The 13,391-nt window shown below is 48.9% G+C and overlaps 1 protein-coding gene across 1 annotated transcript; it reads left to right on the top strand.

Annotated features, from left to right (window-relative positions):
- The first annotated feature begins 902 nt into the window (after positions 1-902).
- LOC125543236 (transcription factor PCF5) lies at positions 903-3,672 on the top strand. The gene is made up of 3 exons (XM_048706515.2): positions 903-1,151; positions 1,257-3,080; positions 3,194-3,672. Exon 2 carries the CDS (start codon positions 1,612-1,614, stop codon positions 2,980-2,982), a length of 1,371 nt encoding a protein of 456 aa, XP_048562472.1. The 5' UTR covers positions 903-1,151; positions 1,257-1,611; the 3' UTR covers positions 2,983-3,080; positions 3,194-3,672.
- The last annotated feature ends 9,719 nt before the right edge of the window (positions 3,673-13,391 follow it).

Raw genomic sequence — 13,391 nt, 5'->3', positions numbered from 1 at the left:
GAATAGCTTGTCTCCGATCATACTCAGAACGGCTCCGATAAATACGGTTGCCAAGTCCTGCTGAAAGTGTCGCTGCCCACTCTCCATATAATTCCGCTCCAATTTTGGCCATGTTCATTTCTATTTGTTGAGAATGAGCCCATGCTCAATTTTGCGCCAAGGGAGAGAGAGGGGCAATTTTGGCAACCTGCAATACAGAAAATATATTAAGGAGAGGGGAGCCGATGGATATGCTCCGTCGTCATGGAACTAAACTATGAACAACCAGATTTTTCCACATACCATGCCCAACAAGAATGCCATTATTATTTTATCCTCAAAAAGGAAAAATGCCATAATTTTTGCTGGGAAAGTAGGGATCAAAATCTTGGTGGCAACACTTTTAGCAAGGTGGGGCTAGAAGCAAGACGGACCACCTATTTCTAAGAACGCAAGCATTTGAAAACAGGCGCAACACTTAAAAAAGAGCCAAATGCACAGTCGTACAAGCCGCATATATGTGGCTGCACCACTGGACTGGAACTCCCAGTCGTTCATTTGGGCCTCCAATTTGAGCATTGGTCACCGGAATTCTAGAGCCAACACTGTCAGAACTGGCTGTAAAAAATTTCACCACATGAACACATCATGTCTCTACCAATTTTCCAAAACTAGAAAAGTAACCGGCTACACATGCAAAACCTGCGCGCTCAACTGGAGCAGCAGCCCCCATGTTGGCCCTCAATCACTCCTTGGGCTCCAGCCAGCAGCCCTCGCTCGGCTCAGCTTGGGAGAGCAAGCAAGCAAGCAAGCAGTCTCTCTCCTCCCTAAAAAAAAGCTGTCTCTTTTCTGCCCTGCGCCTACACGCATACGCAGATTGACAGCGGCAGCGGCAGCAGCAAGGAGAGAAACAGACTCTCTCTCCTCACTAAATCCCAAATCCTGCTCTTATCATCCTGTTTTCCTGCCTCCGTTCTGCTGCTGCTGCCTCCTGCTCTCCAAAGCTCCCACACACACACCCAGCCCAAGAGGAGAGAGAGAGTGAGTGAGAGAGAGAAGCCAGCAGCAGCGAAGGCTTTTGCCTCCCTCCCCCCCGCCGCCGTCCCCCCTGCTAAAATGTGATGTCCAATCCATCAGATTGCTTCTAGTTCAGTCCCCCACTCCTCTCCTGGGTCAGTCCCTTGCCCACCGCTGTTCCCCCTCATGCACCCTCCTCCGCCTTCTTCCTCCTCTTCTTGATTCTTCTCATGGTTTTTCCTGCTTCTTTTTCCTCCTAGTTATGGGATCCGGCGAGCTGGATGGACGCGCATTGGAGCAGCACCAGTAGCGGGGGCGAAGCTGCAGCCGGGGGATCTGGATCCGAGGCACCACCACCGGGGCCCTCACGGAGGCGACGGCGCAGGAGGAAGAGGAGGTGGAGGTGGAGGTGGCGGCGGCGGGCAGCAGGAGGCTGCAGATGAGGAGCAGCAGCAGCAGCAGCAACAGCACCACCACTACCGGCTGCTGCAGCTGCACCAAGAAGTGCAGCAGGACCAAGAGCCTCCGCCCGCCCCCGTCTTCCAGCTCTCGCACCTGCAGGCCGCGTCCGTGAGGCAGCCGGGCTCGTCCGCCGAGTATGCCCTTCTCGCGCCCATGGGCGACGCCGGCCAGTCCCACCATCACCACGGCCTCCACACGCAGCTCCTGTCTTTCGGAGGCGCCGACCATCACATGCATCAGTTCACGGCGCAGGCACAGCCGCCCGCGGCGTCCCAGACGCGGGCGCGAGGAGGACGAGGCGGCGAGATGGTGCCGGCGGCGACGCCCGCGCGGGTGAGGGGCGGCGGAGGCGGGGAGATCGTGGCGGTGCAGGGAGGGCACATTGTGCGCTCCACCGGGCGGAAGGACCGGCACAGTAAGGTCTGCACGGCGCGCGGGCCTCGCGACCGCCGCGTGCGGCTGTCGGCACACACGGCCATCCAGTTCTACGACGTGCAAGACCGGCTGGGCTACGACCGCCCCAGCAAGGCCGTCGATTGGCTCATCAAGAACGCCAAGGACGCCATCGACAACCTCGACACCCTTCCCGCTTGGCAGCCCACGGCCGTCGCCCCCTCCGCCAGCAATGCCGCCGCGCCGCCGTCCTCCTCCACCCAACCTGACTCCGCCGACAACTCGGACGACCAGGCGCAGGCCATCACCATCGCGCACTCGTCGTTCGACTTCGCCGGCTCTGGCGGCGCCGGAGGAGCCACGGGCGGCATCAGCTTCCTCCCGCCGTCGCTCGACTCGGACTCCATCGCCGACACGATCAAGTCCTTCTTCCCCATGGGCGGGACCGCGGGCGGGGAGCCGTCGTCGTCCACTGTGGCTGCGCACTCGTCGGCCATGGGTTTTCAAGGCTACACACCGGACCTCTTGTCGCGAACCGGCAGCCAGAGCCAAGAACTCCGGCTGTCACTGCAGCCTCTACCAGACCCTATGTTTCACCACCACCACCAGCAGCAGCAGCAGCAGGAGCAGCACCGGTCGCATGGCCACGACGGCAACGGCACCGGCCAGCAGGCACTATTCCCCGGTGCGGCCAGCTACTCATTCGGCGGTGGCGGCGCCATGTGGGGCGAGCAGGCGGCGAGCCAGCGCATGATGCCGTGGAACGTGGCCGACCCAGGCGGCGGGAGCACCGGCGGCTACCTGTTCAACGTGTCGCAGCAGGCGGCGCATATGCAGGCGGCGCTGAGCGGCCAGAGCCAGTTCTTCTTCCAGAGGGGACCCCTTCAGTCCAGTAACCAGCCCTCCGACCGAGGATGGCCGGAGACCGTCGAAGCTGACGACAACCACCCGATGCAGCAGCAGCAGCAGCAGCACCAAGGGGGCTTGAACCCCTCCGTGTCGGCCATCGGGTTCGGCCCCGGCGTCAGCTTCTCCGGATTCCGCGTCCCCGCGAGGATGCAGGGCAACGAGGAGCACAACGGCGGCAATGGCGACAAGCCGCCGTCCGTCTCCTCGGCTTCCCACCACTGACAGCAGCAGTGGACGACAGATGACTTCACCACCAACCAACCTCCACAGTGTACCAGTAACGACATGAGCCAGCCATCAGCTCCTCCACTTGCATCACTGTGAGAATCCTAATGGCCTGACTGACTTGTACAGTCGCAGTACTATAATTCTGCCTGTTCTCCATTACTGCATTGCCGTCGACCCTTTCTTGAACTGCATCATCCTCTTGCAGGCCGGCGCTAGTTTGATTCCACTTCTTCACACAGTAGGAGCGGGCGATTGCAAGTAGCCAGGAGGAGCAAAATCTTCACACGAGTCGGCGATTGCAACTCTACGTTTGGTTGGTTGGTCGGTTGGTTTTCCATCTCTTGTGCTGCGCGTGTCATTGGTTTTTGCTTCAAGATCACTCGGAGCTTCTTAGGATTAGGCTTTGTGAGAGTGCAGCGACATAGCTAGCTGGTTAGCCAGCCAGCCAGCCTCTGTGTTGCGTTGCATTAGGTGTAGTTGATGCTGTAGGTCACGCTTAATTTGCTTTCTTTCTTTCACTTGTTGATGTATGCATGGATGCTTTGCTTCGCCCTGTGGGTTCAGGACCCGGGAGAAGCAACGGTGCTACTACCTTAGATGTTGTTGTTGTCAAACTTATAAATGGATGATGGATGGGGAGAGGAGTCTATCACTCCATCTCCATCTTTCCATCCTTTTTGGTCACAGCATCATCTTTCCATCTTTCTTTCTTTACTGTCACTACTATAAGCAGATGTTGATTGGTGCCTGTCGTGGAGTATCTTCCCTTGACATCTTTTTATGTTTATATTATATGCTGTGCAACCGAATCCAACCTTGTTATTTCTATCCAGCCTCTCTTGTTTTTAAAGACCTGTTTGGACCTGGGAAAGAACTTGCTCAAAACAACCACAAGGGATGGATTTAATGCAAACTTTTAAGCTTCAAAAATACAACAACCGCAAGCTCCCATGGCTGTGGCTTGGATGGCCTCAGGCTATAGTTCGCTACAGTACATCCATTCTCTGCTAGCCTATCCATGTGATCTGTTGGGTCTCTTTCGTCCCTGCCGCAGCAGCAGCAAGCCAGGGCAGGAGGAGGCAGCATGCACGGCAGCGGCAGCAGATGCAGCTTTCCTGGCCCTCTGTATCTACATATCACTGTGCCAAGGCAAAGATTGTCACAAGGAAAAGGCTGTGCGTGTGTGTGTGTGTGCGTGTCATTAGTACTACCATCTGCCTGTCTTACATGCGCCATCAGCGAGTCAGTGGCACGGTACAAGCGCTTTTAACCATTTTACCTAGTGCCAGGCCCTTGTCTTTGCGCTCACTGATGCAGCACTTTGTGACAGATGCCAGAAAGAGGGAGGACCATGATTGCCCCTCCCTCTTCGCCTCTCTGATTGGCTTCCACATGGAATCTCTTGTCTGTACTCACTGTAACTTTAAGCTGCTATGGTAATTACTTCTGGCCTCTGGCCTGTGGGAGATGATATGAGTGCATGCATGTTCTGGATCTCATCATGCAGCCACCTTCGCTTCCGTCCCTTCTCCCCCCCGGTACGCTATGGACTATGGAGTCCCCATAGACGAGAGTACTTTGTTGGGAAAACGGAATAAGCAGTGGCAGTGCACTGTTGTGTATGCATCCCCACAGCATTACTCCTACTGCAAGTGGTTAACAATGGCTTCACAGGCTTTTAGCCTAACTGCGTGGTGCACGGTGGTCCTTATGTCGTTTTTGGTTGATTTTTCGGTGTGTCTAGCTTATTTGGCATTATGACAAAAGAAAAGACTGCTTGTGAACCATTTGATTTTTGCTCTTTGCTGTTAGTTGGTATGAACACTAATGGTCGCTTCTATTGCTTGAAAAGTGGCTATTGGCTGAACTGAGAATGCTCATAGATGAGCAAGTCGAAGTGGCAGGTCCTTACATATTGGACTTTTCTTGGTGAAAATTCAAGCTACACATCTATTTGACTATTTTGACCAACTATTCAATAATGGTCACCATCAATTATATGTGTCAACAGTTCTTTATGGGAACCTCCTTTTCAAGTGTCGAAATATCTCAAATGTTGAACCTTGGATAAAGTGCTAACTTAAGAATAAAAATAAATGTAGTATATCATCGCCTGCACCGCCATGTATGAATAGACTAGACCGGCCCGACGAATGGGCAGTGACGGTGTCCTGGATTAGGGGGCCCTAACCTAGTCATCTCATTCTCCTCGGGTTGGGCCGATGGGCCCTCATTCCTGGTCAAGATGGACTCCGGAGGCCGTATGCAGGAGGTGTGATCAAGACTACCTCCACTGAAGACTTGACGTATACTCCAAGATATCTGCTGACGCCTTGCTCCTAGATACTGAACTTGTAACCCTAGATACCCTCCCTGGCGTATATATAAGCCATAGGGTTTAGCCCGTAGAGGGAACATCAACGCAAAATCATTCACCTTACCCTAGAGTTAGACCACACATCACGATCTCGAGGTAGATGAACTCTGTACTTGATACATCTTCATCAATATAAACAAGAGCAGGACGTAAGGTTTTACCTCCATCAAGAGGGCCCGTGTTGGGGAACGTTGCCTGGGAAACAAAAAAATTCCTACGCTCACCAAGATCGATCTAGGAGATGAACATCTACGAGAGGAGAGATTGCATCTACATACCCTTATAAATCACTAAGCAGAAGCACTAAGAAACGTGGTTGATGTAGTCAAACGTCTTCGCGATCCAATCACGATCCGTCCACGAACTCCGATCCAAGCGCCGAACGGACGACGCCTCCGTGTTCAACACATGTACAGTTTGATGACACCTTCACCTCCTCGATCCAGTGACTGATGGTGAAGTAGTAGCTCGAGTCCTTCGGCAGCATGACGGCATGGCGGTGGTGGTGGAGCAATCTCGGTCGAGCTTCGCTAAGCTACGCGGAGAGAGATGAACTACGAGGGAGAGGGAGGGCAGTGTCGTGGCATAGATGGGTGCGGCTGCCCTCCCTCTACCCCTCTATATATAGGGGGAAGGGAGGAGGGGCATCCCTAGGGTTTCCCCCAGGGGGGCGGCCACAGATAGGGCGCCCAGGGTTTGGGTGCCCCCCTCCCACACGTGCCTTGCCCCCCAAGCAAGGGGGAGGCTTCCCTAGGGGGGCGCACCACCCTCCTAGCGGTGTGGTATGGGGTAAGGGGGCGCTCAGCTTCTTAGTGGGCTGGTGTGCTCCCTTCCCTTGGCCCACGAGGCCCCCAACACTTGCCGGGGCCGCCCGAAACCCCTTTCAGTCTTCCGATGATTACCCGATACCCCCCGGAACAGTTTCAGACTCCGATTACCTCCGTCCTATATATCAATCTGCACCTTCGGACCATTCCGGAGTTCCTCGTCATGTCCGGGATCTCATCCGGGACTACGAACAACCTTCGATCACCACCATAACAACTCAACTATACTTATATCGTCACCAAACGTTAAGTGTGTAGACCCTGCGGGTTCGAGAACTATGCAGACATGACCGAGACACCTCTATGGTCAATAACCAATAGCGGGACCTGGATGTCCATATTGGTTCCTACATATTCTACGAAGATCTTTATCGGTCGAACCTCGATGCCAAGGATTCAGCTAATCCCGTATGCAGTTCCCTTTGTCTATCAGCATGTTACTTGCCTGAGATTCGATCATCGGTATCTCCATACCTAGTTCAATCTCGTTACTGGCAAGTCTCTTTACTTGTTCCATAATATAAGATCCCGTGGCTAACTCTTTAGTCACATTGCTTGCAAGCTCATTGTGATGTTGTATTACCGAGTGGGCCCTGAGATACCTCTTCGTCATACAGAGTGACAAATCTCAGTCTTGATCCATGCCAACTCAACAGACACCCTCGGAGATACCTATTGAGCATCTCTATAGTCACCCAGTTACGTTGCGACGTTTGGTACACACAAGGTACTCCTCCGGTGCCAGTGAGTTGCATGATCTCATGGTCATAGGATAAATACATAGACATGCAGAAAATGATAGCAATAAACTTGATACGATCATACGCCACGTTTATAGTTTGGGTCTTGTCCACCATATCATTCTCCTAATGATGTGACCCCGTTATCAAATGACAACTCATGTCTATGGCTAGGAAACCATAGCCATCTTTGATCAACGAGCTAGTCTGGTAGAGGCTCACTAGGGGCACTTTGTTGTGTATGTATCCACACATGTATTTGAGTTTCCGGTCAATACAATTATAGCATGGATAATAAACGATTTTCATGAACAAGGAAACGTAATAATAACCACTTTAGTATTGCCTCTAGGGCATATTTTCAACAGTCTTCCACTTGACCTAGAGTCAATAATCTACTATTACATGGTAATGAATCTAACACCCATAGAGTGCTGGTGTTGATCATGTTTCGCCCGTGAAAGAGGTTTAGTCAACGGATCTGCAACATTCAGATCCGTATATACTTTGCAAATGTTTATGTCATACTCCTTGACTGCATCGTGGGTGGAGTTGAAGCGTCACTTTATGTGTCTGGTCCTCTTGTGAAACCTTGGTTCCTTGGCTAGAGCAATGGCACCAGTGTTGTCATAGAACAGAGTCTTTGGGTCTAGTACACTAGGTACAACTCCAAGATCTGTCATGAACTGCTTCATCATGACACCTTCCTTCGCTACCTCCGAGATAGCTATGTACTCCGCTTCGCATGTAGAATCAGCTACCATGCTTTGCTTGGAACTGCACCAGCTTACTGCTCCTCCATTCAGAATATATACATATCCGTTTTGAGACCTAGAGTCATCTGGATTAGTGTCAAAGCTTGCATCGACGTAACCCTTTACGACAAGCTCTTGACCACCTACATAAACGAGAAACATTTCCTTGGTCCTTTTCAGGTACTTAAGGATATTCTTGACCGATGTCCAGTGATCCACTCCTGGATTACTTTGAAACCTTCTGGCCATACTTATGGAAAGGCTAACACTGGTCTTGTGCACAACATCGCATACATGATAGAGCCTATGGCAGAAGCATAGGGGATGACACTCATCTTTTCTCTATCCTCTATAGTCGCTAGGCATTGAGTCTTACTCAACTTCACACCTTGCAAAACAGGCAAGAACCCCTTCTTGGACTGATCCATTTTGAACTTCTTCAAAACTTTATCAAGGTATGTGCTTTGTGAAAGTCCTATCAAGCGTCTCGATCTATCTCTATAGATCTTGATGCCTAATATGAAAGCAACTTCTCCTAGGTCCTTCATTGAAAAACACTTGTTCAAATATTCCTTCACGTTTCCAAAAGTTCTATATTGTTTCCAATCAGCAATATGTCATCCACATATAATATTAGAAAGGCTATAGAGCTCCCACTCACTTTGTGGTAAAAACAAGATTCTCCAAAAACATGGATAAACCCAAAAGCTTTGATCACCTCATCAAAGCAAAGATTCCAACTCTGACATGCTTACACCAGTCCATAAATGGATCTCTGGAGTTTGCACACTTTGTCAGCATTCTCCGGATCGACAAAAACCTTCCGGTTGCATCATATACAAGCGTTGTTTTGACATCCATCTGCCAGATTTCATAATCAAAAAATGCAGCTATTGCCAACATGATTCCGACGGACTTAAGCATCACTATGGGTGAGAAAGTCTCATCGTAGTCAACTCCTTGAACTTGTGAAAACCCCTTTTCCACAAGTCAAGCTTTATAGACGGTGACATTACCGTCCGCGCCTGTCTTCTTCTAGAAGATCCATTTATTCTGAATGGCCTTGTGCCCTTCAAGTAATACTTACAAAGTCCATACTTTGTTTTCATACATGGATCCCATCTCGGATTTCATGGCCTCTGACCATTTGTCAGAATCCGGGGCCACCATCGCTCCTCCATAGCTCGTAGGTTCATTGTTGTCCAACAACATGACCTCTAAGATAGGGTTACCGTACCATTCAGGAGTAGTACGTACCCTTGTCAACCTATGAGGTTCGATAGTAACCTGATCCAAAGCTTCATTATCACCATCATTAGCTTCCTCTTCAACTAACGTAGGTGCCACAGAAACATCTTTCTGCGCTGCGCTACTCTCTGGTTGAAGTAAAGGTTCAACAACCTCATCAAGTTCTATCTTCCTCCCACTCAATTCTTTCGAGAGAAACTCTTTCTCGAGAAATGACCCGTTCTTAGCGACAAACACTTTGCCTTCGGATCTTAGATAGAAGGTATACCCAACCATCTCTTCTGGGTGTCCTATTAAGACGCATTTGTCCGCTTTGGGTTCGAGCTTTTCTCACTGAAGCCTTTTGACATAAGCATCGCAGCCCCAAACCTTGAGGAACGACAACTTAGGTTTCTTGACAAACCATAGTACATACAGCGTCGTCTCCACTGACTTAGATGGAGCACTATTTAAAGTGAATGCAGCTGTCTCTAACACATAACCCCAAAACGATAGTGGCAGATCGGCAAGAGACATCATAGAACGCACCATATCCAATAAGGTACGATTACGACGTCCATACACACCATTATGTTGTGGTGTTCCAGGTGGCGTCAACTATGAAACAATTCCACATTGTCTTAAGTGATTGCCAAACTCATAACTCAGATACTCTCCCCCTTGATCAGATCCTAGGAATTTGATCTTCTTGTTACGATGATCCACAACTTCACTCGAAAATTTCTTGAACTTTTCAAACGTCTCAGAGTTATGCTTCATTAAGTAAATATACTTGTATCTACTCAAATCATCGGTGAAGGTGAGAAGGTAATGATATCCACCGCGTGCGTCAACGCTCATCGGACCGCACACATCAGTATGTATGATTTCCAACAAGTCACTTGCCCGTTCCATTGTTCCAGAAAATGGGGTCTTAGTCATCCTGCCCATGATACATGGTTCGCATGTGTCATGTGATTCAAAATCAAGTGACTCCAAAAGTCCATTAGCATGGAGTTTCTTCATGCATTTTACGCCAATATGACCTAAGCGGCAGTGCCAAAAGAAAGTGGTACTATCATTATCAACTCTACATCTTTTCGCATCATTGTTATGAACATGTGTATCATCACTATCGAGATTCAATAAGAATAAACCCTTCACAATGGGTACATGACCATAAAAGATATTACCTATATAAATAGAACAACCATTATTCTATGATTTAAATGAGTAACCATCTCGCGTTAAACAAGATACAAATATAATGTTCATGCTAAACGCAGGCACTAAATAACAATTATTCAGGTTCATCACTAATCTCGATGGTAATCGAAGAGGGAGCGTGCCGACGGCGATCACATCAACCTTGAAAGTGCGTTATATCGATTAGAGGGGGGGGTGAATAGGCGATTTTTATGAAAGTCTTCAAAACGTGGAAGTTTCGAAGACAAACGATATAAGTAAACCTATTACCATGCAGCGGAAGGTAGACTACACTAGGTAAACCATAGTCAAGTATTCAATGAAGTGAAAGCACAATGACTAATAGCAGCTAGGTAGTAAGGATTAGGTAGGAAGATATTATGAAGCCAAACAGAACACGCAGTTATTCAGTGAAGACAAAAGATAGTGCAATCATACAATGACTTCACAAGGACCAACAATAAGTAAAGGGAAGGTAAGGATGAAACCAGTGACTCGTAGAAGACAATGATTTGTTGGACCAGTTCTAGTTGCTGTGACAACTGTACGTCTGGTTAGGGCGGCTAGGTATTTAAACCTGAGGACACACAGTCCCGGACACCCAGTCCTGAACATGCAGCTCAGGACACCCAGTCCTCACCGTATTCCCCTTGAGCTAAGGTCACACAGACCTCGCCCAATCACTCTGGTAAGTCTTCAAGGTAGACTCCCAAACCTTCACAGACTTCGTTCACCGGCGATCCACAATGTCTCTTGGACGCTCAGAACACGACGCCTAACCGGCTGGAGGATTCACAGTCCTCAAGTGTAATAAGTCTTCAGATCACACAGACAAGAAGACTTAAGTGATGCCTAACACTCTTAGGCTTTGGGTGGTTAGGGCTTTATCCTCGCAAGGAATTCTCTCTCAAAGGCTTCGAGGTGGGTTTCTCTCAAACGACAAAAGCCGTACACTAACTCTGAGCAGCCAACCGTTTATGGTTGTAGGGGGTGGGCTATTTATAGCCACTAGGCAACCCGACCTGATTTGTCCAAAATGACCCTGGGTCACTAAGGAACTGACACATGTTCCAACGGTCAGATTTCAAACTCACACGGCAACTTTACTTGGGCTACAAGCAAAGCTGACTTGTCCGACTCTGGACAAGATTCGCTCTCATAGTCTTCACTCGAAGACATAGGTTTTGGTCAAGCATCACTTCAGTCATTCTGACTGGTTCTCTTGGACCCCTCTTAACAGTACGGTGGTTCCTATGACTCAACAAAGAAGAAAAAGAACTACGAAGGATCTAAGTCTTCGAGCTCCATAGGCTTCATGCGATGTCTTCTCTTGTCATAGTCTTCAATGTGAATATCTTCATATACCACCTTTGACATCAACGTCTTCATACATTTTTAGGGGTCATCTCTGGTAGGAAAACCGAATCAATGAGGGACTTCTACCTATGTTATCCTGCAATTCTCACAAACACATTAGTCCCTCAACTAAGTTTGTCGTCAATACTCCAAAACCAACTAGGGGTGGCACTAGATGCACTTACAATCTCCCCCTTTTTGGTGATTGATGACAAACTAGTTGAAGTTTTCAACGGGGAATATAATATGTGAAATTGTAAGAGGATAGGGAATTGTCTTCATAAGCTATGAGGGCTCCCCCTGAAGATGTGCATATAAGTAATTTGCTTTTGGAATGCAAATGCACATGGCGGGTTGTGCTTGTGGAGATCCTCTTCAACTTATGATGACAATCCATTATGCATGAGAAGGTATGTGAAAATAATGGCATGCATAATGGAAAATGGACGTCTGCAAGATGATCTAAGTGCGGAATTTATCGTTGCACATGTAGAATTTATCGTCACATCACGAAGTAGCAAATAAGTACTAGACGACCATCGAGTTTAAGTGTTACAACTCAAAGAACCAAATGTATCAAAACGAGAGTTGTAAACACGAAGCAAAATATAAAGCAACCGCCCATATGGACCCGCTTGAAGACTATCAAACTCATATGCTTCTCCCCCTTTTGTCAGTAAGGACCAAAAAGGTTTGAAGACATAGAGCATCTACTCGTTCCCATGACGAGTAGGTGAAGCAGCAGGGTCGTCGGTGGTGTTCGGCGGTGTAGAAGAACTTGAAGCAGTGTCGAAGCATGCTGAAGGAGGTGGCGGTGAAGAAGCATCGTCTTCATCCTCGATCACTCTGGCATTCATAGTTGCAGCAGAGGAAGAGAACTCAGAGTCTTCAAGAGATGGAGTTCGTCGCAGCACTGCCCTTCGAGGAGGTGTGGAGTCAAACTTGAAGTGTTCAGAGAAGCCATCCTCTTGAAGATCATCTTCAGAGCACATCAGCGTCAGCCCTTTCCATGTGCGGCGAGAGGTTTCATGGGCAACAAAGGCATTCTTGGTGGCAAGATTGCGAATGCGATTGACGTCCACCAAGAGGCTTTGCATTTGGCGCTTCAGCCAGTCATGATGCCTATCCTGTTTCTGATGAAGAGCCACCAGAAGCTCTCAGTCATTGAGAACACGAGTGCGCTTCTTGGGTCGTTGGGCAATTGTGCTATCGGTGGCTTCAGTAAGGGCAGGATGTGGTGCACGTGTAGTTCCAGCCAAAGGATACACACGAGTGACGGCTTCAACTCCTTCAATGTTCTGAGAAAAACTTTGATGCTCCGCATTCTGAAGACTTAGAGGTTCCTTGGCAGGCTCAGGATAAATGGCTTCAACAGACATATCCACATCAGGCAGAAAGATCCGATGATTGCGAGCAGATGGCTGATATGAGATAGCGGAGTGGAGTTTAATCAGCCGCATTATCCATGGAGCGTAGAACTTCAAGCCAAAGAGATCAGAGCCTGATGCAGCAAGTTGGCGGATGAAGAAGTCCTGTGCATTGAAGCATTTGCCATGAAGAATATAGAAGACCAAAGTCTTCATTGCACCTTCCAGCTTGGCATGTGGAGAATGTCCTTTGATGGGCCAAAGAGTTTGCCTTATGATGTGATAAATGGTCCTTGGCAGATACTCAAGGTCTTCAACGAAGAACTCCTTGGGATATGCAGCATCTTGGGGCAATGGCTTCATCATACTGAGCATCTGACTCATGTTAGGTTCAGGCCTCTGAAAGATGCTCGCCACAGCTTCACTGTGAAGTTGACAGCCAGATTCGTAGAGATCGCCAGGAGTGGGCAGACCAGTGAGCTCAATGATGTCAAAGGCTTTGGCTTCGTGATGAACATTTCCTGTCATCCACTCCAGGACCCAAGTCT

Source organism: Triticum urartu, chromosome 3A (genome assembly GCF_056163025.1).
Source record: "Triticum urartu cultivar PI428250 chromosome 3A, HENAU_Tu73, whole genome shotgun sequence".
Classification (NCBI taxonomy): Eukaryota; Viridiplantae; Streptophyta; class Magnoliopsida; order Poales; family Poaceae; genus Triticum; species Triticum urartu.
This window is presented reverse-complemented; position numbering and strand designations above follow the sequence as displayed.